The sequence below is a fragment of the Danio rerio genome, chromosome 2 (genome assembly GCF_049306965.1).
Source record: "Danio rerio strain Tuebingen ecotype United States chromosome 2, GRCz12tu, whole genome shotgun sequence".
NCBI lineage: Eukaryota > Metazoa > Chordata > Actinopteri > Cypriniformes > Danionidae > Danio > Danio rerio.
Genome location: NC_133177.1, coordinates 58,682,260 through 58,709,872, shown reverse-complemented (window position 1 = coordinate 58,709,872; position 27,613 = coordinate 58,682,260). Strand labels below are relative to the sequence as shown.

At 38.8% G+C, this 27,613-nt stretch overlaps 1 protein-coding gene across 1 annotated transcript; it reads right to left on the bottom strand.

Moving 5' to 3' along the window:
- Positions 1-765: 765 nt before the first annotated feature.
- On the bottom strand, positions 766-27,259 carry LOC101884800 (lipoprotein lipase). Its single transcript, XM_005174409.6, has 10 exons — positions 27,065-27,259; positions 26,248-26,411; positions 23,385-23,564; positions 21,565-21,673; positions 17,245-17,478; positions 10,961-11,203; positions 9,809-9,929; positions 8,165-8,341; positions 4,825-4,932; positions 766-2,849 (listed from the first exon to the last, which is right to left on the bottom strand). The coding sequence occupies exons 1-10, from the start codon at positions 27,153-27,155 to the stop codon at positions 2,684-2,686; spliced, it is 1,593 nt and encodes a 530-aa protein (XP_005174466.1). The 5' UTR covers positions 27,156-27,259; the 3' UTR covers positions 766-2,683.
- Between the last annotated feature and the right edge of the window lie 354 nt (positions 27,260-27,613).

The following is a 27,613-nucleotide window of genomic DNA, read 5'->3' as shown; positions in this document are numbered from 1 at the left end:
ATATATTAAACAATATTATACTATATACACTCCCCGTCCACTTTATTAGGTAAACCTGTCCAACTGCTTGTTACCGCAAATTTCTAATCAGCCAATCACATGGCAGCAACTCAATGTTCAGTCCATGATGATATTTCCTTGGCACACTTTGGGCCAATTATTACCAATTGAGTGTCAACCCCACAGCCTACCTGAGTATTGTTGCTGACCATGTCCATCCCTTTATGACCACAGTGTTCTCATCTTCTGATGGCTACTTCCAGCAGGATAACGCACAATGTCATAAAGCGTGAATCATCACAGACTGGTTTTTCTTGAACATGACAATGAGTTCACTGTACTCAAATGGCCTCCACAGGCACCTTTAGGATGTAGTGGAACGGGAGATTTGTATTATGGATGTGCAGCCGACAAATCTGCAGCAACTGCGTGATGCTATCATGTCAATATGGAGCAAAAATCTATGAGGAATATTTCCAGTACCTTGTTGAATCCATGACACAAAAAATTAAGGCAGTTCAGAGGACAAAAGGGGATCCAACCTGGTACTAGTAAGGTGTACTTAATAAAGTGGCCAGTGAGTGTTTTATATATATATATATATATATATATATATATATATATATATATATATATATATATATATATATATATATATATGTATGTTTTTTCCCTCATTCATCTACAGTGTCTGGGCAAATCTTACAAAAATTGTCAAGAGCATAATTATATTTGAGCTCAAATTCAAAATACTAAAAAAATGGCTAAAAATTTAACATTTTACTATTGAATGAAACAAAAAGAGTTTATACTTTAACGAATAAAGCAGAAATGAGAGTATCACAGAACGTGAATCACAGTGAGGGTAAAGAAAATCTGAATGCCTTACACAAGATTTCTCTTTTCTTTTGATTTTTGGGGGGGATTAAATGCAAGCTGGAAGTTTGTGGAATTCACAAGTAAACCAAAATACATCAAGATAAAAACATTCAATGCTAAGAGCACACAGAAGTGGACAAAACTGTTGGTCTCCTTCAAGTGTGTTCAGGCCAGTTTTATTAGTTTGCCTTTTTATTGCTTCTGTTCAACCACAATTCACGAGAAAAATCTGATTTGCATTTTATTATCAGGAGTGTTACGACTAAAGTTTGTTTATTTATTTTTTATTGCGTGTTGCATGTGTCTTTTTCTTTGTCCCGCCTTCTTGTGTTGTTTTTTGTTTTTCCACAGGCTCCCATTCTAACGTGATTCGTGCTCTGATTGGCTGCTGGTAGCGGAGACCTATAAAAAGGAACTTCCGGCAGGGTTCGTGGAGCTCATTTGTGGTGCGCCGGTTGCTGGGATTGGAGCTGCTGGATTTCCCTTACCCCTCCGGCCAATGGCCAACATTTAATCTTGTACCATTTTTTTGAGAGTTTGAGCTTGTAGGGGTGGCTTACCTATTTATTGGATTACTTTTGACTGTGTTTATGTTTAGGGAGAAAGGTAAGCTTCCCGTATTTTTCTTTAATTATTTAAAGGAAATTAAGCTCTTTTACTTATAGATTCTTGTGTTTGTTATTTTGCCCTGTGGCCACCGCGAAGAGATGCTCATTTAAAATGACTATTTTTCTATAATAAATCTAATCAATTACTCTCAAATGAGTGTCTAAGTTTGATTGTCGACCGAAGGGGATCTTTTGCATTAAGTTTTTGTTTTGTTTTGGGAAATCCACCACCCCAACACATTGGTTTTTCAGTTTATTATGCCCATGTTGGTTTCCTTAAGACTTTGGGTGTAATAGTAGTCTTTAATTAATCATTACTTTTTTAAATTTCAAGTTATTTTAGTGACCACTTCACTGTTTAGTATAGTTTAGTTGGGGTTATTTCATTTCATCTTCATAAAGCACTTTTAAAACAGCAGGAGCTGACCAAAGTGCAAAATATAGTCAAATATAAAGTCCAGAGAATAAAAATAGCACTAACTGCTCAATGTAGCGCAGGCAGATGAGAAAAACAGATGAGAAAGATAGAAGATTAACACACACACACACACACACACACACACACACACACACACACACACACACACACACACACGCACTCTTGATTTCTTACAAAAATGCAATGATACACACACACACTTCATTTTTTTTCTTTCAAGAGTTCCCTCTTAGCTGATGATTAATTATAAAGCGTGTCTGGCATGCTGTCCTGGGAGAGAGCCCTGAGCTTATGAGATCCTCGAGCCTGGGGCTCCCTCCCGTTGCAGGGTGAGAGGGGAGTCTGAGCTCAGGTAGGTCTCGAGAACTCCCCTGCTTGATGATGGTAAATGCAAATTTTGAATTATCTATGGAGAGTGTGTGCTGCATTAAGTGCTTGTTAGTGATTTAGTTTAGTCAATTTGCTTATGCTACATGTTTTTGGTCTGTGGAAGGAAACCGGAGAGCCCGGGAAAACCCACACAAAGACGGGGAAAACATGCAAACACACAGAAATGCCGACCTAGCTAGGTAAAATTTGAGCCAGTGACATGGCGAAGGTTAGATACTCTGATTATTTAGGGTGATTTAGGAATCGTCTGATTGGTGGATCATGCGTTAGCTAATGAGGACCATAAGTGTGTGCTCCTCTCGAATTTTTTTTATGAATAAACTTCACTCAATAAAATGGCACCAACAATTTAGTCCACATCTGTACATTAAATCCCAGTCCAGTGTTCTGTGTTGACCTGACTTGTGTTAGCTGTTGTTGTCGTCTCTGTTGATTGATTGTTGTGTAGCGCTGCTGGCGGTTTCCTCAGATCTGCTGTGGCTTCATTGATGCCCTGTTTGAAGAAGCTGCCGTGATGTTTCAGTCGGTGCTTCCTAACACGCACAAATAGACAGAGAGACAAACGCTTCAGTGATTGAACAGCTGATTTGTGCCTGAAGTGTCAATATGCAATAAGGCATTCTGCAAGCTTATCACTTCTTGCATGCATTTGTAAGCCAGTGTTGTAAGAGTTATCATTTACAGTCCTGCAGTGTGTGTCCTCCTGTCACTGATTCCATCATGCAGTATGAACACAGCAGCAATTGAACGCCACCATACAGTGCATCCAGGAAGTACTGATAGCGCTTCACTTTTTCCACATTTTTTAATGTTGCAGCCTTATTCCAAAATGGATTAAATTCATTTATTTCCTCAACATTCTGCACACAATGCCCCATAATGACAATGTAAATTTTTTTTTAAATGGTTGAAAATCTATTAAAAATAAAAAAGCTGATAAATCAGATGTACATCAGTGTTCTCAGCCTTTGCTCAATACTTTGTTGATGCACCTTTGGCAGCGATTACAGCCTCAAGTCTGTTTGAATATGATGCCACAAGCTTGGCACACCTGTCTTTGGGATTTTTTGCCTATTCCTCTTTGCAGTACCTCTCAAGCTCCATTGGGTTGGATGGGAAGTGATGGTGTACAGCCATTTTCAAATCTCTCCAGTGATGTTCAATAGGATTTAGGTCTGTACTCTGGCTGGGCCACTCAAGGACATTCACGGAGTTGTTGTGAAGCCAGTCCATTGATATTTTGGCGGTGTGCTTTGGGTCATTGTCCTGCTGGAAGATGAAACATCGCCGCAGTCTGAGGTCAAGAGCACTCTGAAGCAGGTTTTCATTCAGGATGTCTCTGTACATTGCGGCATTCATCTTTCCCTCTATCCTGACTAGTCTTCCAGTTCCTGCTGCTGAAAAAAATCCCCACAGCATGATGCTGCCACCACCATGCTTCATCGTAGGGATGGTATTAGCCTAGTGATGAGCGCTGCCAGCTTTTCTCCAAACGTAACGCCTGGCGTTCACTCCAAAGAGTTCAATTTCAGTCTCATCAGAGCAGAGGATTTAGTTTCGTATTGTCTGAGAGTCCTTTAGATGCCTTTTGGCAAATTCCAGGCGGGGAGTGTCTTCCGTCTGGCCACTCTACAGGCCTAATAAGTGTACAGATGCTGCACAGATGGTTGTCCTTCTGTAAGGTTCTCCTCTCTCCACAGAAGAACGCTGGAGCTCAGACAGAGTGACCATCGGGTTATTAATCACCTCCCTGACTAAAGCTCTTCTCTCCCTGATCACTCAGCTTAGATGGTCGGCCAGCTCTAGGAAGACTTCTGGTGGTTCCAAACATCTTCCACTTACAGATGGAGGCCGCTGAGCTCATTGGAACTTTCAGAGCACCAGAAATGTTTCTGTCACCTTCCTAACCTTCTGTAATAATCCTGTCTCTGAGGTCTACTGACAATGCCTTTGTCTTCATGCTTGGTTTGTGCTTTGACATGCACTGTCAACCCTGGGCCCTTATATAGACAGGTGTACGCCTTTTTAAATCATGTCCAATCAACTAAATTGAGCACAGGTGAACTCCAATGAAGCTGCTGAAACATCTCAAGAATGATCAGTGGAAACAGAATGTGAGCTCAGTTTAAAGCTTCACGGCAAAGGCTGTGAACACTGATGTACATGTGATTTATCAGCTTTTTTATTTTTAATAACTTTGCAACAATTTTAAATACTCTTTTTTAAAAATATTTTTCGGTTGTTCTACATTTGTAGGTTTGGTGTCTGAGATATTAAGCGTTGTTATATATATTTTTTTGACCCTGTGACATTACTTTTCACTACATTTAGCTCAAATTGCTCCAAATCTGCACAGTTTGTTTGTGCTGGTTTGTGCATTTAAAATTAACACTGTATCTATAGTCCTTGTTTAGATATAAACAAAATATTTCGGGAGCCATGACGTCACTTTCCACCACAGTTCCTCAAAACACTCTCTCACACAGACATACATTCTCTCATACACACCTCTCTTCTCTCCTGCTCTGTGGAGTTTCACTGGACTTCACAAACACCACTGGATCTCCACCCTGAACCAGAGAAGCAAACTCTGTCTCTTTGGCTCGGAAGATTACTCTAAAAAGCAGAAGAAGAAGAAATACATTTGCCTTAATAAATCCATTAAAGTCTGTGTGAAATCAAAATGTTTATTTTGCAGCATTGGGTTGTGGCTGGAAGGGCCACACAAAAACACATGCTGGAATAGTTGGCGGTTCATTCCGTTGTGGCGACCCCTGATAAATATGGGACAAATTAATGAAATTTTGAAAAGTTAAATTACTGTTTTATCGGTTTGTATATATTTCCCAATACTGGGTTGCAGCTGGGCATCCGCTGCGTAAAACAAATGCTAGGAAAGTCAGCGGTTTATTCCGCTGCGGCGACCACTGATTAATAAAGGGACTAAGCCAAAAAGAAAATGAATAAATTAATAAATGTTTGAATATATTTTAAAGTGAAATTTATTGCTTTGATCCAAAGCTGAATATTCAGCATCAGTGTCATATGATCTGTCAGACATCATTTCAGCATCATGATTTGATGAGCAATAAATATTTATGATTATTTCAGGATTTGATGATCAATAAATTTTTATTATTATGATTATTTCATGATTGATGATCAATAAATATTTATTATTATGATAATCAATAAATATTTATTATGATTTTTTCATGATTTGATGATCAGTAAATATTTATTATTATGAATATTTCATGATTTGATGATCAGTAAATATTTATTATTATGATTATTTCATGATTTGATGATCAGTAAATATTTATTATTATGATTATTTCATGATTTGATGATCAATAAATATTTATTATTATGATTATTTCATGATTTGATGATCAATAAATATTTATTATTATGATTATTTCATGTTTGATTATCAATAAATATTTATTATTTTGATTATTTCATGATTGATGATCAATAAATATTTATTATTATGATTATTTCATGTTTGATTATCAATAAATATTTATTATGATTTTTTCATGATTTGATGATCAGTAAATATTTATTATTATGAATATTTCATGATTTGATGATCAGTAAATATTTATTATTATGATTATTTCATGATTTGATGATCAATAAATATTTATTATTATGATTATTTCATGATTTGATGATCAATAAATATTTATTATTATGATTATTTCATGTTTGATTATCAATAAATATTTATTATTTTGATTATTTCATGATTTGATGATCAATAAATATTTATTATTATGATTATTTCATGTTTGATTATCAATAAATATTTATTATTTTGATTATTTCATGATTTGATGATCAATAAAAATTTATTATGATTTTTTTCATGATTTGATGATCAGTAAATATTTATTATTATGATTTTTTCATGATTAATTGATCAATAAATATTTATTATTATGATTTTCATGATTTGATGATCAATAAATATTTATTATGATTTTTTTCATGATTAATTGATCAATAAATATTTATTATTATGATTTTCATGATTTGATTATCAATAAATATTTGTTATTATGATATTTCATGATTTGATGATCAATAAATATTTATTATTATGACATTTCATGATTTGATGATCAATAAATATTTATTATTATGATATTTCATGATTTGATGATCAATAAATATTTATTATTATTATTATTATTATTATTATTATTATTATTATTATTATTATTATTATTATTATTATTTGATGTTACAAAATTTTTGCCATTTGTGCAATATTAACATTTTTCCACATGTTTAAGAAGTTATACGAAAAAGTGTTTTGAATGGAGTTTTGACAGTTCTAAACCACCGTACTAGCGAAAAGCTAAATACTGAATGCCTTCATTTAAGCTACAGATAACCTTATGACAAACACAGTGCATAATATAAAGACAGAATGTGACAGTTGAGAACCCCTATACATGCTGGATTCCGTGACTTGCACACCTCTCACCTGCTGCGGATTGATGTGTGTGTGTGTCTCCATACATTTGACATATGGCCCATAGACATTACAATAGAAATTATGGTCCACTTTCAGTCTGTTTCTTCGACACGTCAACGCGGCCACCATCTATTATAATTTCAGTAGATACTGCCAGCCTCTGTTCAGGATTTGTTTACGAGTGTGAATGTGTGAAGTATCATAAACAAAGTTTCAAAATTCCACTGATTTCCTGAAATAAACTTCGGGATAATCCAGCGCAGCTCTTTGATAATAAGCTGAACTCTTCTTCCTCTGTATTAGATGAACACAATATGCTGCCTTCTCCTCTTCCTGTTTTTACTTTGGAGAAGAGAGAGGAGAACAGTATCACTGCTTAAACTGACTCAAATGTTTTGTGCTGTTTCGTAAAGGATTGAATAATACGCATCGGACTCAGTGTGCAAGGTTTGTTTACATGACAAATTCTTCGCATATGAATACAAAAATAACGCTGTAGTGGCACACCTTTCGTGCAAATCCTTACGTACCACCTTTTGCAGCTTCTATTCCAACAACCAGTATTTGCAAAAACGCGAGTAAGACCGAATCTTCTTTTAAAAAAGGTTTACAGAAGAAATGCAAACAAAAATACAAAGTTACAATAGACTCGATCAGCACGGTCAAAAAACTGTGTTGCTTCCAACATCCATAACTGCAATCTGACTTAAACGTATGAACTAATGACCTCATGACGTATTGCTGTCGGAAGCCAAAATACCAAAGTAAATGTTTTAAAATTGTATTAATTATTAAATTATGTACAATGAATTCTTATTATATGTAAATATACATTTTTATCATGTTTAAACCATTTTAACTAAATTATTATCACAAATGAATTATGCATAACTGGCTCTTACAAACGCATAGGAACATTTCGGACTTCAGTGCGCAGAGACCTTTAGTCTCTATTTCAGAGGTCGCCACAGCGAAATGAACCGCCAGCATATGTTTTACGCAGCGGATGCCCTTCCAGCTGCAACCCAGTACTGGGAAACACCCATACACACTCAGTCTCACACACACACTCATACACTACGGCCAATTTAGTTTATTTAAGTCACCTATAGCGCATGTGTTTGGACTGTGGGGAAAACCGGAGCACCCATGCCAACATGGGGGAGAACATGCAAACTGACCCAGCCAGGACTCGAACCAGCGACCTTCTTGCTGTGAGGTGACAGTGCTAACCCCTGTGCCACCGTGCTGCATTATTTGACAAATGATCTTTGACAAATGAAAAACAAAACCTTTTGACCCTTTGTCAACCGCTGTGTGTGTGTGTGTGTGTGTGTGTGTGCTGGAAAGACTCACTTGGCCTGCGTTTCTCCAGATTTGATCCTCATTCTGCGGATGGTGAACTGATTACTGCTGAAGAAGCTGTAGAGATACGAGTCTTTCTCCCAGTGCAGCTTCAGCATCAGCAGATCTCCAATGTCTCGGTCTGACGTCACCAGGAAGGAGACGGTGCTGTTGGTGCTCATGCTGGGCCTGCGTGCCAAACACAACACATTTAACAGCTTTCGTCCAGGACTGCATTAACCTGAAGTCACTATCAAATCAATAAAGATTAGCTCTTCTTTTTAATTGGCAGTCCGTATTTTAAACAGCGTTGTGAATTATGTTTTAAATTCATGTCCTCATAGTCTTTAATCAAGGTAACTTCCCTCCCTCTTCAACAACATCTCGACTCTGATTGGTGATTACTGGTGGGTGGGTGGGTGGGGCAAATTATTAATTACATAAGATCCACCAATAGCAAGCCACAACAATCCAATCAGTTCTCCAAGGACAAAATCAAGCCCAGTTTACATTTGCTTTTGCTTCAGAAGCAGTTTCACTCAGATATACAATATTACAATACAGAGAAGAAGACTAGTAAAACCCTTATATTTTCTGATAACATTCAAATATCTTAAGAGGTACTTTTAAAAATATAAATTTAATTTGAAATTATTATATATATACACACACACACACACACACACAAACACATTCACCGGCCACTTTATTAGGTACACCTTACCAGTACTGGGTTGGACCCCCTTTTGCCTTCAGAACTGCTAAATCCTTCGTGGCATAGATTCAATAAGGTTCTGGAAATATTCCTCAGACATTTTGCTCCATATTGACATGATAGCATCAAGCAGTTGCTGCAGATTTGTCGGCTGCACATCCATGATGCGAATATCCCATTCCACCACATCCCAAAGGAGCTCTATTGGATTGAGATCTGGTGACTGTGGAGGCCATTTGAGTACAGTGAACTTATTGTCATGTTCAAAAAAACCAACAGAAGTAGCCATCAGAAGATGGGTACACTGTGGTCATAAAGGGATGGACATGGTCAGCAACAATACTAAGGTTGGCTGTGGCGTTGACACGATGCTCAGTTGGTACTAATAAGCCCATAGTGTGCCAAGAAAATATCCCCCACACCATTACACCACCACCACCAGCCTGAACTGTTGATACAAGGCAGGATGGATCCATGCTTCCATGTTGTTGATGCCAAATTCTGTCCCGACCATCTGAATGTTGCAGTAGAAATGGAGACTCATCAGAGCAGGCAACACTTTTCCAATCTTCCATTGTCTCCTGACAGGAGTGGAAACCAGTATGGCCATTCTCCTCTGACCTTTGGCATCAACAAGGCATTTGGGCCCACAGAACTGCCGCTCAGACCAGCCGTCTGGCACCAACAACCATGCCACGTTTAAAGTCACTTAAATCCCCTTTCTTCTCTATTCTGATGCTCGATTTGAAGTAGTAGAGATCGTCTTGACCATGTCTACATGCCTTAATGCATCGAGTTGCTGCAATGTGACTGGCTGATTAGAAATTTGCGTTAACGAGCAGTTGGACAGGTGTACCTAATAAAGTGGCCGGTGAGTGTATGTAACCAAAATAGTAAAAAGAAAAGCCATTAAAATAAATAAATGAGTAAGTTGAACTCACACAATGACAGAGATGTCATTCCTCTCATCGATTGTCCCGAATAGAGACACTTTCATCGGCTGCTCCAGCAAAGTCATGTTTTTATCACTAAACATATGCATTTTAATCTGGTAATGAAACACTGCAACAGAACAAGAGAGAAACACATTATAAATAAATACGTCATGATATACAATATTAAACACACACACACAAATAAGAAAAATTAAAATGAAATAAATTAATTATTTAATTAAAAAAAAAAGACAGTGCGCTGGATACGTTTTTTTTTTCCATCCTTAAAATAGCAAAAGTGCATTCGGACACACCATTAGTGCTTTTGCACCATCTGCTTAATGCTGCGTTCACACCAGACGCGGAACGCGCGTCAATCGCAAGTGATTTACATGTTAAGTGAATGCAAATGTGCGAATAGAAATCCTGCGGCGCGATACGGGCGAATGGCGTGGCACAAATGATGCAAATTGCGCGAAAGGCGCGGTGCGAATAACGCGATACGCGAGAATGGTGCAGGGCGAATTGAGCGTTTTGCACGTTTGACGCGCTTAAAGTCTCGAGTTCGAAAATCTGAACTTTAGTGGACATTCGCGCCGCGTTCAATCAGAAGCTTGCTCTTGTGGGGGCGTGATTGTGACCTAGAACCTGTTGATGGTGTCCCGGGGCAAATCCTCGAGCCGACACCGACAACAGTTCATCAAACTCGGCTTGGCTCAGTCAGAAGCACCGTTGAAAGCCTCCGTGATCCAGGTTCAGTTTCTGGAGGAGTTTATGAGCTCACACAGCTGGATGCACCTCTGAAAGCATGCAGTGGACTCAGACACGACCCTAAACGTATCGACACTGTTTTTCAGCCTTTATAAAGTACATAAACACTGTTATTTTCTTCATAAAATCCATGTTAGCCATTTAGCAACGAAGCTACAGTCACCGGGCAGACAGAAGCCCTGCCCATCACGCGAATCCGCGTCTGTTCTGAAGTGAATTTGACACGCGAATGAAGCGAGTAAACTCAAATGTTCACGCGGCTATTTACACGCGAATAGCGTGATTTATCCAGCACTCTGCGTCTGGTGTGAACACAGCATTAGACTTTGCGCTTAGATCCTTAAAATGGAGCCCAGTATGTTTCACAGTCAAAATATCCCCCCTTACCTTTAAAGGGCATCATCTCGCGGGTTTTGAGGTACATCTTGGTGCTTCTGGTGCTGCGGATCTTCTTGACGTTGTATCCCAGTGTGTTGCAGCGGTTTTTCCTGCAGCTCAGACACAGGCCTTTATTAAAGGAGTCTCTGGAGGCGCAGCGAAACGCCCAGCTCTGATACGCCTGATTCACAAGAGAGTCGATGAACAGGTGGATGGAGCGCTCGTGAGAACATTTCACGATCTGGTCCATATCTGACACAAACCAAAACAGAGGAGATCACAGTCAGATATAGAGTGGAGGAACTATGACGTCAATTTGTATGCAAAAACCCGGAAGCGAGTTAGCATTTTAGCACTTCCGGTTCCCTCGTCCCAAAGTCAATGGGTTTTTTGAATGGGGTTTCAGTAAAATCGCTCAAATAAGGTCCGTGGCTAACACCAACTCAATATACTTTCACGTTTTGTTCTACGACATAAAACACATCAGTTACAGCACACTCATCAACTTTTAAATCGATTATGCTTCTTTAAAAAGACGGTTGCTATCAAGTTGCTAAATGAGACTACAGGCGGCGTCGGGGGCATTATACGTCATCGAGCTGATCTGGTCTGGAGCGCAGCTCGCTTGGGCGTTTGGATTTGTCTGTGATTTAAGTATTTTCAGAATAGTATTTTATAGTTTGTTGTATTATTCTAATTGAGAATTCAGATTGTGTGTAGATAATTCCTTCACATGTAAAGGCTGTCAAAAAAGATTCATTTGTTGATCATTCATTTTAATTAAACGATAATATGAAGATACTGCTCAGTTTCTTTCCTGCTCTCAGTAATGCAAACGTGTGAATAAATGTGTAAAAATACATGCATGTTAACTGTCATTTTAACGTGATCAAGTGATTTCTCGTCTTTTTTTCTTCATCAACACATTTAACTCTGTCATAACTGCAATATTTACACTCCTCCATAAAACGTACAGCAGATGTGACTGTATTGGGCTGTTTTTCACTGTACTTCGTGACACAAAAGGAATATTGAATGTTGTTCTGTGTCCATAATGATGAAACCTGCAGGCATTTGATAGACTTGTTCCTCCTCACGCCGTCGTCTGTTAAGGTAAGCGGGCTGTGTGCACGCGAGCGATACACTTATTTAAATATGTCTCATAATAATACTATATAGGCACATTTATACACATTTTTTAAACTTTTAGAACAACCGCAAAGCAAAGCAAAGCATGTATTTCCCACGTAAAAACGATCCAAAAGGCACAAAGGTCTATGTGTGTTTGCGTATTTATTAGTTTATAATATATAGCGTGGATTACAATATAATATACTGAGAGATTAACTCTTTGTCATGGACGTTATTTCTAAAAATAAGCTTGATAAGTCGTCTGTAGTAGGGTGGGGCTGACGTCACTGACGAGCGCCCCGAGGGCGCTGTAGTCCGTTTATAGCCTAATGTTAGCTTTTCAAGTCTTGCGTTTGCATTTAAGATCCAAAAGTGCTCAATGTTATATTTTCGTGTGACAATTATCCGGCTGAACAAAACGTGTAAGTGTAATGAACAGTGTTTGAACACAGAGCGTATTATTCGCAATCTTCGAAAACCCTATGGGAAAATCCTATAGGGATTTTCACGAGGGAACCAGTTTTATGCTAGCAGCCGATTAGCCTACAAAGTGACGTCATAGTTCCTCCACTCTATAGAGCTGAGAAATAAACAGATTCAGCATCCATATCGCAATGTGCGCATCCGCAATGGACCCTTTTCATAAGTCTGTTGGGACCCATTTAACGGTCATCAGCAGCTTAAATCCTTGAAAGTTTTTAATATTAAGATTTTTTTTATGTGTATATATGTACACCTTTTGGCCATTTTATTAGGTACAACTTAAAAGTACCGGGTTGGACTCCCTTTTGCCTTCAGAACTGCCTTAGATTTGTCAGCTGCACATCCATGATGCAAATCTCCTGTTACAACACATCCTAAAGGTGCTCTGAGGGTGCTTTCACACCAAGACTTTTGTCTCTTTTGCCCAGTTACACGGTTCGCTTGGCATTTGTGAAACCACTAATCGCGCTCTGATCTGCGTCAAATCAATCGCTCCGAGATCGTTTGAATGCAGTGGTCTCGGCTTGATTGAAATGAACTCTGGAGTGGATTGATTGTAGTGAGAAAGCAAACGATCCGAGCCCGGTTATATCATAGTGTTTTATGGATATGTAATAGGCATACGGCTATATGAAGAGAGAATTATCAGTAGGACGGGAGGTCATTTAACAGACATCCCAAGTCTTCGGCAAATGCACAGATCCCGGATGCCCGCAAACGAGTGATAATCTCCCGAAAAATCGCACGTCCTCGTACTTGAGGCCCAAGGTCTCTGGTACGGTTCACTTCTGATATGAATGCGATCGTACCAAATAACGGAAGTTAACCGCCAACTGTACAACTAACTATTGTTTTTAAAACGTTCATTCATGTATGCGTGTGTGTGTGTGTCACGTATTGTACCTTGGTGACTAGCGGGACTGAGCCAGGGCAAACAGAGTGATGTCTGCTTGTCTCCTCCGAAAACAGCTTCTGCAGACACCGTGTGATGTTCTTAATGTTTCTAATATTTGAGGCAAATGGACGCGAGTCGCTTTTTGTATGTCCAAAACTAAAAGATTCAGTAAAAGCAAATCGACCAGTATGTGCAGAAGTCTTTCCAGTTTGGCGCTTTGTCATCTAATGGCTAGTTTCCACTGACTGGTACAGTACGGTACGGTTCGGTACGGGTCACCTTTATCAGGCTTGCGTTTCCTCTACCAAGGGTACTCTTTTGGTGGGCGTGGTGTACGACAAAGTTTCAGTCGACGTCATGCTCGCTCAAGAAAATAAACACAGTAAAGCTGCACAGGTCGCTCGCATATCATATGAAAAGCACTTCTCACAAAACAGACGCTTTACACACATAAATACTTCTGTATAAATGTTTATTACCAACTTTTCTATGAACATGAGTGGTTATAACTGCAGATCAATGGCAGTGCGAAATAGCCTACTGTAACGTCTGTAATTATTTTAAATAAATAAATGAACACATACAGACACTTACAGTCCCCGATATGTTACCAACTACAGAAAAAGTACACACAGCATACATTTCAGCTGCGTCCCAAATCGCATACTTATGCACTATTTTACACCATTTTGTAGTATAAATAGTGTAAGTAGTGTGTTCACATTGAAAATTCTCAAAATAATAAGTGCACTTTAATTACCCGGATGATGCACTCATTCAGCCGCTAAAATGAAGTGTGTAATGATGGACACTTCACGCACTCAACGACCGCAGGTTTGCTCACGTAGCGGAAGGGGCGGAGCGATCGGACGCACATGTTGAATAACTTTATTTATTTTGGATGGTGAAAGCAAAATTCTCCTACGAGAGTGATTATAGCGCCTCCGGATGGTAAATACGGCAATACTCACGGCAGGTATTACTTGATAATTCAGTCGTTAATTTCACTGATTTGGCAACAGTCAAACGTCATCAGGGAAACGGTTTGAATTTCCGCTTAGTAAAAAAACATTAGTGTGCCATTTGGGACAACACTACATACATATACTATCCTGTTGAGTGTGTAAGTGCATAAGTACATAGTGCATGAGTGCATAGTGTATAGTGTGCCATTTGGGACGCAGCTTTCGTCTTTAATTAGGTTCAAAACAACACAAAGTATAGCCTACAGTCAGTGAAAAACTCTCATCTGTGTCTGTAATCTTCAGCAGCACATGTCATGTAGTCCTCTGTTAGAGAGTCATTCCATTATTCCCAGTTCATATTAGTCCAAAAGGTGATGATAAAAATTAAAACAAGGCAGTTTGTTTACGTTTGCTGAAGAAATAGTCTGCTCCTTGGCTTTGCCTTTTTTTCCGCGCCCCACTCTCGCGTTTGTCCTTTTCTTTCTGAATGTGTCATTCTCGCGTTTGTCAGCTTCTCACAGGATCAGGTTTCCAAAGCTTGTCAATAATCAAGCGCACACTATTATTATCAGCTCAAGAGGTTTGTTATTTCAGATATAGACGCGCAGTGAACGCAAGTAATCTCTCGCTGTGTATTTCAAACATGGCGGGTCCTTTGTTTACATTCTGGCTTGTTACCCAAGCGAATGACGTATCTCTGTAAACCAATAGCTTGCAGCTGCGCGTCTAGATCCGCCTTTTGGTACCCTTTCTTGTGTTTGGGATCCTTTCGAAAGGGTGCCGAACAAGTGGTAAAGTACGGTTTGGTTCGGTACGCCTTTTAACAGTGGAAATGACCATAAAAGCATACCAAACCGAACCGTACCACTCAGTGGAAACGGGCCATAACAACAGCCAAACAGCCCCGTGCAGAGTCTATGAAAGAGGGCATGTGCAGGACAAAATATTTGGAGAAGGGGGGGAGGGGGGTGTGGTCTGGGTTGTCGCGAACTGAAAAGCGAAAGAGGGCGTTTGGGGCGGGGGGGGTCGTCGCGGGGGCACTTCAGATTATTTAAGAAGGGCACTTTCTATCAAAGACTAAAAAGGGCATGTGCATTGCACAGGTTGAGCCCTATGTGTGCACGTGCCTGCAGCCAAATAATGGAAGTGAACTGTCAACAGTACAACAAACTATTGTTTTCATAACAGTGATAATTTCTACTTGTCTCTTCCAAAAACAGCTTCTGCAGACACTGTGTGATGTTCTGAACGTGGACGCGAATGACCGCAATATGTTGACCTCTTCTCATTTCATCGCTTTGCTTTCATGACCATCACCTAGCAACAGCCGTAAACAAAACAGCAGCTTGATGACGGAAGGATACCGGGGTTCAGATGCAAAGAAACAGTGTGAACACAAACCATCCGAGAAGGTGGCAAGGGGCGACAATTGAACTTAAAGAGCCCCTATTATACATGAAATAGGGTCATATTTTGGTTGTAAGGGTCTCCAACAACAGTCTAATATGTATGCAAGGTCAAAAAACACTTTCATGGTAAATAATCTGCATTTATTTTGACCTAATTATCTCAGCGACTCCCATATGAATCGTTCAGTGATTAATTCGTTCCCAAACCTCTCATTAGCGCGAAGCTAATCTGCGCTGATTGGACCGATGACAGTCTGTTGCGATTGGTCGACACTGACTGCCTTCAGCGAGAGACAGAATGAAATGCCCAGCAGCTAATCAACATTATAAAAGTAGTCACGATGCATACACGCTCGATAGTGTAGGCGTGGAGTTTAGCTGCCAGCGGGTGAATGTAAAAACAGATGATGGACTTGAAAATACCGACGACTAACTATTTTATTGAGCAAAAACTCCAAGAGCTGGTGAGGAGATCTCCTAGCTTGTCTCACTCTGCTCTTTTCACAGACACATACACACATACACACACACACACACACACACACACATACGTACACACATAACTCTCCTCCAGACGACAATGCGCGCGCACACACACACACATAACCCTCCTCTGGACTACAACGCATGCACGCGCACACACACACACATACACACACATAACTCTCCTCCAGACGACAATGCGCGCACACACACACACATAACCCTCCTCCGGACTACAACGCACGCACACACACACACACACACACACACATAACCCTCCTCCGGACTACAACGCACGCGCACACACACACACACATAACCCTCCTCCGGACGGCAACGCGCATGTTTGTGTGTGGGTTTCTGTGTTAGAGGGCGGGGCCTCAGGTTTCAAATCTCCCGGGTTTGCACGTGGGCGTGAATAACTCCGTTGTAACGTCAACGAAACACCTAATGACTCGTCACCTAATGACTCCTTTGAAGCACTATGATCGACTCTTTTATAGATATATCAACAGTTTTAAACACTGTACACTTACAGATTAAAGCCTTAGCTGGATATTTGACTTCATTTTTAAAAGCATTTTTAAAAACCCATAATATGGGCTCTTAAAGTACGGTCCAGGTAATTGAACCAAGTGTGAAAGCACCCTATATTTAAGACTATTTAAGGCCTAAAATTTAGTTTTTGAGATAGTTTTAAGACATTTTAAGACCCAGCGGATACCCTGCACTATTATACAGTTACAAAAATGTAAACCAAATGTTGCAAAAAAAGTTGGATTAAAATATTATTCACTAAAGCGAAACTGAAATTAGTTAAAATACAGTGAAAACTTGATGCAAAATATTATTGTACAAGCAAAAAAAAAAAATGAGCGTATAATATGACAGCGGTTTCAGTGGTAGAAATGCAGCACTGTAACCTACTGTATATGCCGCATGTGGCGATGAGCTTCATTGTGTGCTGAATGCTGCAGCCAGGCTGGAAAGTTCCTCCATTGGGGTAAATGTCCACGTGCCCCACAGGTCTCTGGATGCCGATGCTGAGGTCGGGAGAGCCTCTGGTGTTTGTGTGCAAAACGTCCACAAACGAGGCATCGTCAGGAGACAGACGCCGCAGAATGTCTGCATTCTCAAAACTGGGGCCCGCCGGATCCAGACCTGCACAAAACAACACTATTTCACTACGCTATTTCATGCTCAAGCTTTACTGTCATGCCTCTACATGTGTGGACATAACGTGGAAAGAAAAGTCATTAAATATCAACACAGAACAGCACTCAACTTAGAGCTCCTTTCAGCTTTTTTTCAAGTTCAACTTCAAGTTTGTGTGTGGACATAACGTGCAACAAAACGTCATTAAAAATCACTAAAAATACAGTTACTTTGCTTTTCTGAATGGATTTAAACAAAACTGTTCAATTTATATACAGTATTTAATAGGGATGTAACAATATTGTAAATACCGTCATACCGCAATAGTCATTTTTATCAATATTACCGTAGGCGCATGACTCAATAAAACTGTATTTCTGAGAAAAGTTTGGAGAATGAAGCGAACAGAGGGTAGCGGGAACTACAATTCCCATCAGGCTAGGCGTGGCCATCATCCTTTGCGGTCTGTTGTCACTACAGATCCAGTAATGCGGAAATGAAGTGTGTTGCTAGTAACGGGGAAGAAAAAGAGCTGGAAATGATCGAACCTAAAGCGGGTTTTAAATCAGATGTGTGGAAGCATTTCGGTTTCTTTCTAAAAAGATACGAAAAAGGAGAAAAGGTGACAGACAAAGAAAAAAACAGTATGCAGGCACTGCCAGACTGTGGTGAAATATAAGTCAGGGAATACGACTAAAACAGTCATGGGGACTGCAGAACACAGCACACTTGTTAGATTGATGCAGACATTGACTTGTACCGCAAAGAGACCTCTATCTCACTCATGGCTTGTCCACTCAAGTGTTAGGAAAGACGATGCACAACGTTACCCACTGCTGTCAACCTTGGCTAAATCATATCTCTCTGTCCCAGAAACCTCAGTCCCAAATGAGAGGCTTTTTTCTGTTGCAGGGGACATGCCCAGAGATCCCAGCTTTTACCAGATTATAGTTATATGATCATTTTCCTTAAAAAACCCATCTCTATCTAAGTGAGTGAGTGATTAAATGTTGAATGTGATGAGTTTTCAACAATACTAAACTGAAACTTTATTTTTTTATATGGTTTAATAGTTTTTTGTTATTAAAATTAAAAAAAATTTAAGTTCCTGTTTCGAAACGTACAGATAGACGGCTAATCTGTATGTCACTGATATGTTCAGTGCTAAGGTAAATAAACACTTTTGCCACTTTTTTTCGAGTCTTTTCATTAGTTTTGTTTTTCCTGTAAATTATTTAATAAATATCGTACCGTGCCATTCATACCGAGGTATTATCGTACCATGAAATTCTGATACCGTTACATCCCTAGTATTTAAGGAAAGTATAAGTAACTAAGTAAAAGTTCAAGAAACCCTCTAGTACTTCTTTTGAGATTTTACAGATGTGTGTGTGTTGAGCATCAATTAAGACAATGTTAGCACCTGTCAGCTTTAATTGTGGGGACTACTGGATAATCTTGAGCTTTTGTCAGCTAATTTGATCTTCCGGGTTTAAAATAATTTTGGGGCGGATCAAAATCGGTGATGTAGCGCTCATCTGCCTGTCCAATGATGATGTGTCGGTTTCTCGCAATCATTAAGGGTGTCACAATCCTCCAAATCCTCGATTCGTTTACATTTTCGATTCTAAAGTCACTGTTCGATTCGATTTTTGATTATGAATAATTAATTAATAACAAATTAATTATTAGTAGCCTACCGTTTAAACTACCTGACCTGCATGGTCTTTGTTTCACCCATAAACAAATCATACAGTAAATGAATAAAGGCAAGTTACACACATAATTACCACCTGTCAATCACTTTTTCTGCGGGACTCGTGAATAGGCAGTGATCTGTGTCGTTATAATGGCGTCGGTAAAAAAGTTGCACAACCAACAGGAGCCAGCCAACAGTATCTGAGGTGTTCGCTAAAATGACTAAGTACAAGTGAGTGAAAGATTGAAGCAGTCCTCTGACTGCCTGGACCTGCTCTCTCGAGCGCATGGCTGTGTGTGCATCTGTGTCTGTATGTGTGTGTGTGTGTGGTCACATGTGCGTTTTCAGCGGTAGTGAGGATGGAAGGAGGGCTGCTCAGAAATGCTACACGCCACTGTGGATGTCAAATAGTTGTCATTCTAAAATGGCATTTAAAAACAAAGATATATTAGTGTAAACAGAGCCTGGGTGTGTACTTTTCGCGAGCGGATTTGCAACGGGGGCGGGTGGAGGATCGCGATGCCAGTGTTGTCTATTGGACGAACCGTATGTAATGCGTACATAGCAGATCTTGCAAAACTGTATTTTTTTTTGTCGACAACACTAACCTTGTCAACATAACTCACTGGAAATCCAAAATGCTTCCACACTGGCAACTTCATTGAAAGAGGAGAGGGTTTAAGTTCTGTCGACGGGTCTCCTGCATCTGCAGTTCAACAAGCACTTCAACAAGCCTGTTTTTTCCTGCTTGGCAAGCCAAGCTGACGTGACATGGGGGCGTGGCAGCATCGACGATTCCATTTTTTTATTCGATAATCAAAATTGAGCCATAGCTATCATAGCTGAGTTTTCTTATTGTATGAGGAGAGCCTGGTTCTTTATTATTCTTGAGAGCACGTGCTTTCCGAAGGCAAGGCAGACCTGCCAAGCTGCGAGACCGCGTCTGCGCATGGCACGCATTATTTAGCCATTAATGAAGGGTAATATGTGTGTTTCCATGATCCACAAGGTTTGTTGTATGTTTTCTCCATGATGCTGTCCAGGCCGATACAGCGAAGCTTTTGTGTGCAGCGAGCATTTTTGTCAGGAGAGCTGAACGAAAATTGGAGAGTGGCTGACCTTGTTTTTTATCAGTTGGGTTTGTTACCATTCAGCCACATCGCCTATCCGTGCTGCTGTGTTTGCCCGTGTTTAAAATCATAGACAACAAAGATAGTGGGGTCATTCTTCATCAATGGAAATCTCAAGGCCACTGGATATTTGAAAGTGCTACATGACGATGTGTTTCCCTCTTTATGCACTGAAGCTGGCACGTTCCCTGAGTTTTTCCAGCAAGATGGTGCACCACCACATTATGAGTGTCGAGCATTCCTCGATGAACAGTTTCCTGAAAAGTGGATTGGTCATCGTGGGCCAGTTGAACGGCCCCCAAGTCTTCTGATCTGACTCCCATAGACTTTTATTTTTGGGGTCATCTGAAGGCAATTGTCTATCCGCTTGTTAAGTGGTGACGTGTTTGTGACGTATGTAATACTGTTTCCGGGTCCAAGCCGCCACTCATTTGAGTGGAGAAATCATTCGTTTATGATCACGTTTTATTCATATCACACATTAAAGTTAATTTTACATAAAGTCATAGTGTACACAACAATCTCTGGGCTTGCTGCATCACAAATACCAAAACTTTTACAATTAATAAAAAAATGTATTACTTTCAGGCCATCAGATATTAGACATGGACATATATACTGCGATCGTGATTTTCGAAAGTATTAAATCGCTTTGTAAATATTTATTATTACCATTTCATGAATCTCCCCATTCAGTTGAATAGAGCGCTTGGACCCGGAAGCCGCTTCGCGTGACGTCACACTTAACAAGCGGATGGTGTGAAGATACAAGATGTGCAGCACCTGAAACTACAGATACCGGAAGCCTGTGCTGGCATTTCTCCTGCGGTGTTGCTATCAGTGTGTGAAGAGTGGGAGAAGAGGCTTGCATTGACAATCCAACACAATGGGCAGCACATTGGACACATTTTATAAGTGGTCAGAAACTTGTAAATAACTCATGAAAGAATAAAGTTATGTTAAAACCAAGCACACCATTGTTTTACTTGTGAAATTCCCAATAAGTTTGATGTGTCAAATGACCCTCTTCAAAATGGCCACCATGGTCACCCCCATCTTGAAAAGTTTGCCCCCTCACATATATTAATGTGCCACAAACAGGACGTTAATGTCACCAACCATTCCCATTTTATTAAGGTGTATCCCACCTTGTATGCCCACCTTGTATATTACCTAAAAATAAAAAGTAATGCCTTACTTTTACAAATCTGCATGCTGTTGTTGAAAAGCACACACTTGAGCAGTAAATGGAGGATTTCTGACCTGTAATTCTGTGGACTTTGTTGTTGGTGAGGTTTCCTGCGACTCCTGCGACATGCGCACCGAGACTGTAGCCTAAAAGATGCACTTTCTCCAGCGGATAATCCAACTCCTCTCCAACACAAACACAAACACATGCGTCAATAACATGTCTTGGTCATATTTACTAACTTCTCTTTCAAGTAGGCATGAAATGCAAGATGTGATCTTGGTAATTTTTAATCAAGTGTTTTAAATCATTTGTAATAAACATTCATTCATTCACTCATTTTCCTTCGGCTTGGTGCCTGGTTTATCAGGGGTCGCCACAGTGGAATGAACCGCCAACTATTCTAATATATGGTTTATGCAGTGGATGCCTTCCAGCTGCAACCCAGTACTGGGAAACACCCATGCACGCTCACATTCACACACACTCATCACTGTGGCCAATTTGGTTAATCCAATTCACCTACAGTGCATGCGATTGGACTGTGGAGGGAAACCGGAGCACCCGGAGGAAACCCACGCCAACACGGGGAGAAGATGCAAACTCCACATAGAAACGCCAACTGACCCGGGACTCGGACCAGCAACCTAACCACTGAGCCACCGTGCCACCCTTGTAATAAACATTCATTCATTCTCTTGTCGGCTTAGTCCCTTTATTAATCTGGGGTCGCCACAGCGGAATGAACCGCCAACTTATCCAGCGTGTTTTTACGCAGCAGATGCCCTTCCAGCCGCAACCTAATCTCTAGGAAATGTAATAAACATGTCAGACATAAATTATATTTAATTAAAATGTGTCCATTTTGATTTAGCATTGACTAGAATAAAGAAACTTGAATTTCAGAGTCATTTATAGATATTTTTTGACAAATCAGTGTTACTTTGATATGTTTAGTTTACCTTACGCATGTTTTTTTATGTTTTTAACTTGCTGTATTTTCACAAATTTATTCATTCATTCATTCATTTTCTTTTCTGCTTAGTCCATTTATTAATCCGGGGTCGCAACAGCGGAATGAACCGCCAACTTATCCAGCAGGTTTTTATGCAGTGGATGCCCTTCCAGCCGCAACCCATCTCTGCGAAATTCACAAATTTATTTGATATATTTTTATTGTATTCATTTTATGATTTCAGCTTATTTCAGTTAAAGGTTTGGTATTTTTTATGATATTATATGGTCATTTTTAATATTTAGTTTTTTTGTACATTTATGTTTAGGTCTTATTATCTTATTCTATTTCAGTTTGAGTTTTAGTTCAATTTTAGTGTCTTACTTAGTTGTTTTATTTCAGCTTTTTTTTCAATTATTATAGTTTAGTTAACAATAACAATCATAGGGATGTTTGTAATTTACAATAATGTCACATTGCTAAAATTTGATTAATTATAGGCGGTTTATTAGACTGTGGTGAGCCCTGAAGCTAAAGAACAGTGAGTGAGTAATTTAATTTAACTTAACTTTTTTATTTAATTTAAAACTGTTTTGTTTTTATTTTTATTATTATTTTAAAAGTATATATACATAGGTAAAAATTAGAAGTTACCATGAAATCAGAATAGAAAACTTATTTATTTAAATTTATATATGTATATATAATTTTTTAAAATATTATTTAATTTATATTTTATATTATTAAATTATATTATCATTATTATTATTATTATATTATTATTTATATATTTTTACCTGGAAGGATTATCTCTAATTTATGTGTTTTTGCTCAACCTTAGTGTACTAAGGTTGAGGTAATATTTGGCTGTCATGACGTTATTACAAAAATACAACAGCGATAAAACGTACAATGCTAGCAATGCAAATCTCTGCCTACCTCCAGCCAGTTGACAAACTTGGCAACGTCGGCCCCCACTAGCCTGGTGTTTTCTGCTGATTTGGGGTAGTGTTTGTTGGCCCGATCCAGCCAGTCCACAACAATGACATTAGCGCTGGGTTCACGATCATACAGAGCCGTCACCAGCTTATAAACCCAGCTCTCAAACAGACCCGCAACCTAGAGACAGTATAAGAGGGATTAATATAATATAATATAATATAATATAATATAATATAATATAATATAATATAATATAATAAAATATATGATTGTCTGGAATGCTCAAATCTGATTGGTCAGATTTGCAACATTCCAAGGTTTGTTATTCTGAGATAACAACTGCTAAATAACACCTCATCTGGGAACTTCGAATCACCTTGTCCGTCAGTAAACACGTTCATATCTATATACTTTAAGTACCTTTACATTCATATGCATCTGCTTGTCTGACATGCGACTGTTTTTGTAATAATACTTGGTCAGTCGCTTTATTCTGCTATTTTTGTTTCTGTCTGCTTTGCGTTTTTGGCTGTTTGGCACCATCTAGTGTCTGAATAATGTGCAAGTTAGTGTATACTCCATCAGCTGTTTTCATCTGTCTGCTTTGTGTTTTTGATTGTTTGGCGGCATCTTGTGTCTGAATAATGCACAGGTTAGTGTATACTCCATCAGCTGTTTTCATTTCTGTCTGCTTTGTGCTTTTGACTGTTTGGCGCCATCTTGTGTCTGAATAATGCACAGGTTAGTGTATACTCCATCAGCTGTTTTCATTTCTGACTGCTTTGTGTTGTTGACTGTTTGGCGCCATCTTGTGTCTGAATAATGCACAGGTTAGTGTATACTCCATCAGCTGTTTTCATTTCTGTTTGCTTTTTGTTTTTGACTATTTGGCGCCATCTTGTGACTGAATATTGCGTTGGGCAGCTGTTTTTGTTTTTGTCAGCTTTGCGTTTTTGACTGTTTGGCGCCATCTTGTGTCTGAATAATGTGCAGGTTAGTGTATACTCCATCAGCTGTTTTCATTTCTGTTTGCTTTTTGTTTTTGACTATTTGGCGCCATCTTGTGACTGAATATTGCGTTGGGCAGCTGTTTTTGTTTCTGTCAGCTTTGCGTTTTTGACTGTTTGGCGCCATCTTGTGTCTGAATAATGTGCAGGTTAGTGTATACTCCATCAGCTGTTTTTGTTTCTGTCAGCTTTGCGTTTTTGACTGTTTGGCCCCATCTTGTGTCTGAATAATGTGCAGGTTAGTGTATACTCCATCAGCTGTTTTCACTCCTGTCTGCTTTGTGTTTTTGACTGATTGGCGCCATCTTGTGTCTGAATATTGCGCAGGTTAGTGTATACTCCATCAGCTGTTTTCATTCCTGTCTGCTTTGTGTTTTTGACTACTTGGCGCCATCTTTTGACTGAATATTGCGTTGGGCAGCTGTTTTCGTTTCTGTCAGCTTTGCGTTTTTGACTGTTTGGCGCCATCTTGTGTCTGAATAATGTGCAGGTTAGTGTATACTCCATCAGCTGTTTTCATTCCTATTTGCTTTGTGTTTTTGGCAGATTGGCGCCATCTTGTGTCTGAATATTGCGCAGGTTAGTGTATACTCCATCAGCTGTTTTCATTCCTGTCTGCTTTGTGTTTTTGACTACTTGGCGCCATCTTTTGACTGAATATTGCGTTGGGCAGCTGTTTTCGTTTCTGTCAGCTTTGCGTTTTTGACTGTTTGGCGCCATCTTGTGTCTGAATAATGTGCAGGTTAGTGTATACTCCATCAGCTGTTTTCATTCCTATTTGCTTTGTGTTTTTGGCTGATTGGCGCCATCTTGTGTCTGAATAATGCACAGGTTAGTGTATACTCCATCAGCTGTTTTTGTTTCTGCTTTGCGTTCAAATAAAGAATTAATAAAATATTGTGGCTCAGAGCAGAATTTTTAAGTCTAATTTTTATGATTTGTGGCGAGTAGCCATGTAATAAGTGGGATAAAGTACATCCAAAATGGTTATTTTCGCAGAATAAACCCTTCAGTTATATCCAACCGTCTTTCACATCAGGCTGCCGATAAACCGCTCAGACATTATTCTGTGATAACAACCTCCTGGATGTACTTTATCACTTGCATATCATCTAATATAATTGCAAATAAATATTTATAATTGAAAGTTTTAGAGTGCCCTTAAAAATAGTCATGTTGTTGTATTAGTGGTTAGTTAACACAGCGGTAAGTGCATAAATATAGCTGATTTATTTTCAAACATTCACATGTTAATCTGGCATACAAGATTTACAATTCTGTTAATATTACAAGTCAACATCAGTTAATTCATCTAAAGTCAATGTAATTAACGTGTGTTTAACTTGATTAACTTCTAATATAGTGCCTAAAAACTAATGTCTAACAACTAAAATCTAAATATGTAATTGTTTTATTAAATAGAGTAAATAACTAATTAATACAGCTTTTTAATTAACTTATAACATGTAACTATAATAGCATTACCTATTGTGCACTATAATCCTTTAGCAATTTATTTTGGTTGAAACATGTTTATTATGAGCATGTACTATATATACTGTAAAGCAATACACCAAGTAATTTTTGGGCTATTATACCAGTTTTTTGCAGCTTATAGGTCAATATTGTGATAATACCGTTATAAAAGCTTTGGTAACTAACCACAACAAGTAAATCTGCAACCAGCAGAAGCCTAGTAAGATTAAAGTACAACATGGAATGCATATAGGGAAGCGAAGCGGAGTGAAAGGTGAAAATATAGTAAAAAATATGTAAATAAATAAACATTGCACCAACGTTATGCTTCATTCATAATTAATAAATGCATTTTCTGACTAAATGACTAAACTTACCGACCATCCGTGGATAATAAGGAAGGTTTGTGAATCATTTTTGAAGTTACAGTCTGAAATGGAGTCCTGTTGTCCCGGGACAAGATAGCAAAGATCCTCGTCTGGAAATTCAACACTTCTGATGGAGAACTTAGACTCAATGTCACTGTAATCTGTAAAATTACCTAAAAAGTAATAAGTAAACACTTTGTAATATCATTCACATCAGAACTATTTACTTAGCATATGCATTTAACTATTTAATTTGCTGTATGTGCATGTTAAAGTTCTCATCTGAACACAATCTAGTTGCTAAGATTTATGATTTCCAAGCCATTGTTCTTTGTAATACATGACTTTTATAAAATCTTGCTAATCCAGAATCAGTCCACATGCAATGTCCAGTACAAGTAAATCCTATTAAATAGTACCACACTGATCCTGGACCTGCGAGTTGACAATTTAAACGCAAACATGTATCTATTGCGTTGTTTATATACGTTTACATATTTCTACAGCTGAAAGCAATGCACTTATTGCAAAAGTAAGCTGTCAAATATTTCAATAAAAATATATAACATACATTTAAATCAATAAACTAAGTTTGTCAAGCTAATTTTGCTGTATTATCCACGAATGAGGAGCTTTAACGTTAGTTTTTGTGTTTAAAACGTAGGAATGTAATTCTGAGGGCTAATATAAAGACCCAAAAGCTTCTTACACTCAGTATATGTGTGTGATAGACTTCTACAGGTCATATAGAGCATTAATTTCTGCTGGATTGTACATTAAATGTTAAACATGAACCAGAAACACGTCGAATAGTAGATAGACTTACTTGCAAACGCTTCTTCAGTGGAGTTGAAAATTGGTTCGCTCGCAATTAGAGAAAATCCCATTAGCAGCAGCCAGAAATTTTCCTGTCCCATAGTAAGTTACACAATAAATCAATAATTTTAATAGAGCAAAGCAGTGTTAAGCAATGATGTTAAGCGAATGATTTCAACGGAAGCTCCGCGTGTTATTTATCATTGTGAACCTGCAGCTGTTCACGGCTTTTATACCGAACAATGAGTGTTTTTTTCACGCCCTTCAGCAATTGGTTGAAAGTGAGCGAGAGGCGTGGTTATCAACTCAAAGCGCGGCGCTATCAGCAAATCAAATGAGCGAGATTTACATTCGGCCAACTGTCAATCACAAGCGTAACGTAAACAAATGCATATGCATGAATGAGGCTTTTTGTGTGTTGGCCTGGCTTTGCACAGATTTACACATTGTGATGCTAAACACTTACATTTAAAGAGAGTGACGCAAAAAGCTTATGGTCACAGCAGCCTAAATCCACTCAGTTAAACCTGTTTTTAAAGCATATTAAGATTTTTCTTTG

Excerpts from the sequence above, each read along its gene's own strand:
- LOC101884800 (XM_005174409.6), bottom strand. The coding sequence starts at position 27,155 with ATGGGACAGGAAAATTTCTGGCTGCTGCTAATGGGATTTTCTCTAATT. Across the intron at positions 23,565-26,247 it reads TTATTATCCACGGATGGTCG|GTTGCGGGTCTGTTTGAGAG; the intron begins GTAAGTTTAGTC and ends TACTGTCTCTAG. Across the intron at positions 11,204-17,244 it reads CGCCACATGCGGCATATACA|ATATGGACCAGATCGTGAAA; the intron begins GTAGGTTACAGT and ends GGTTTGTGTCAG.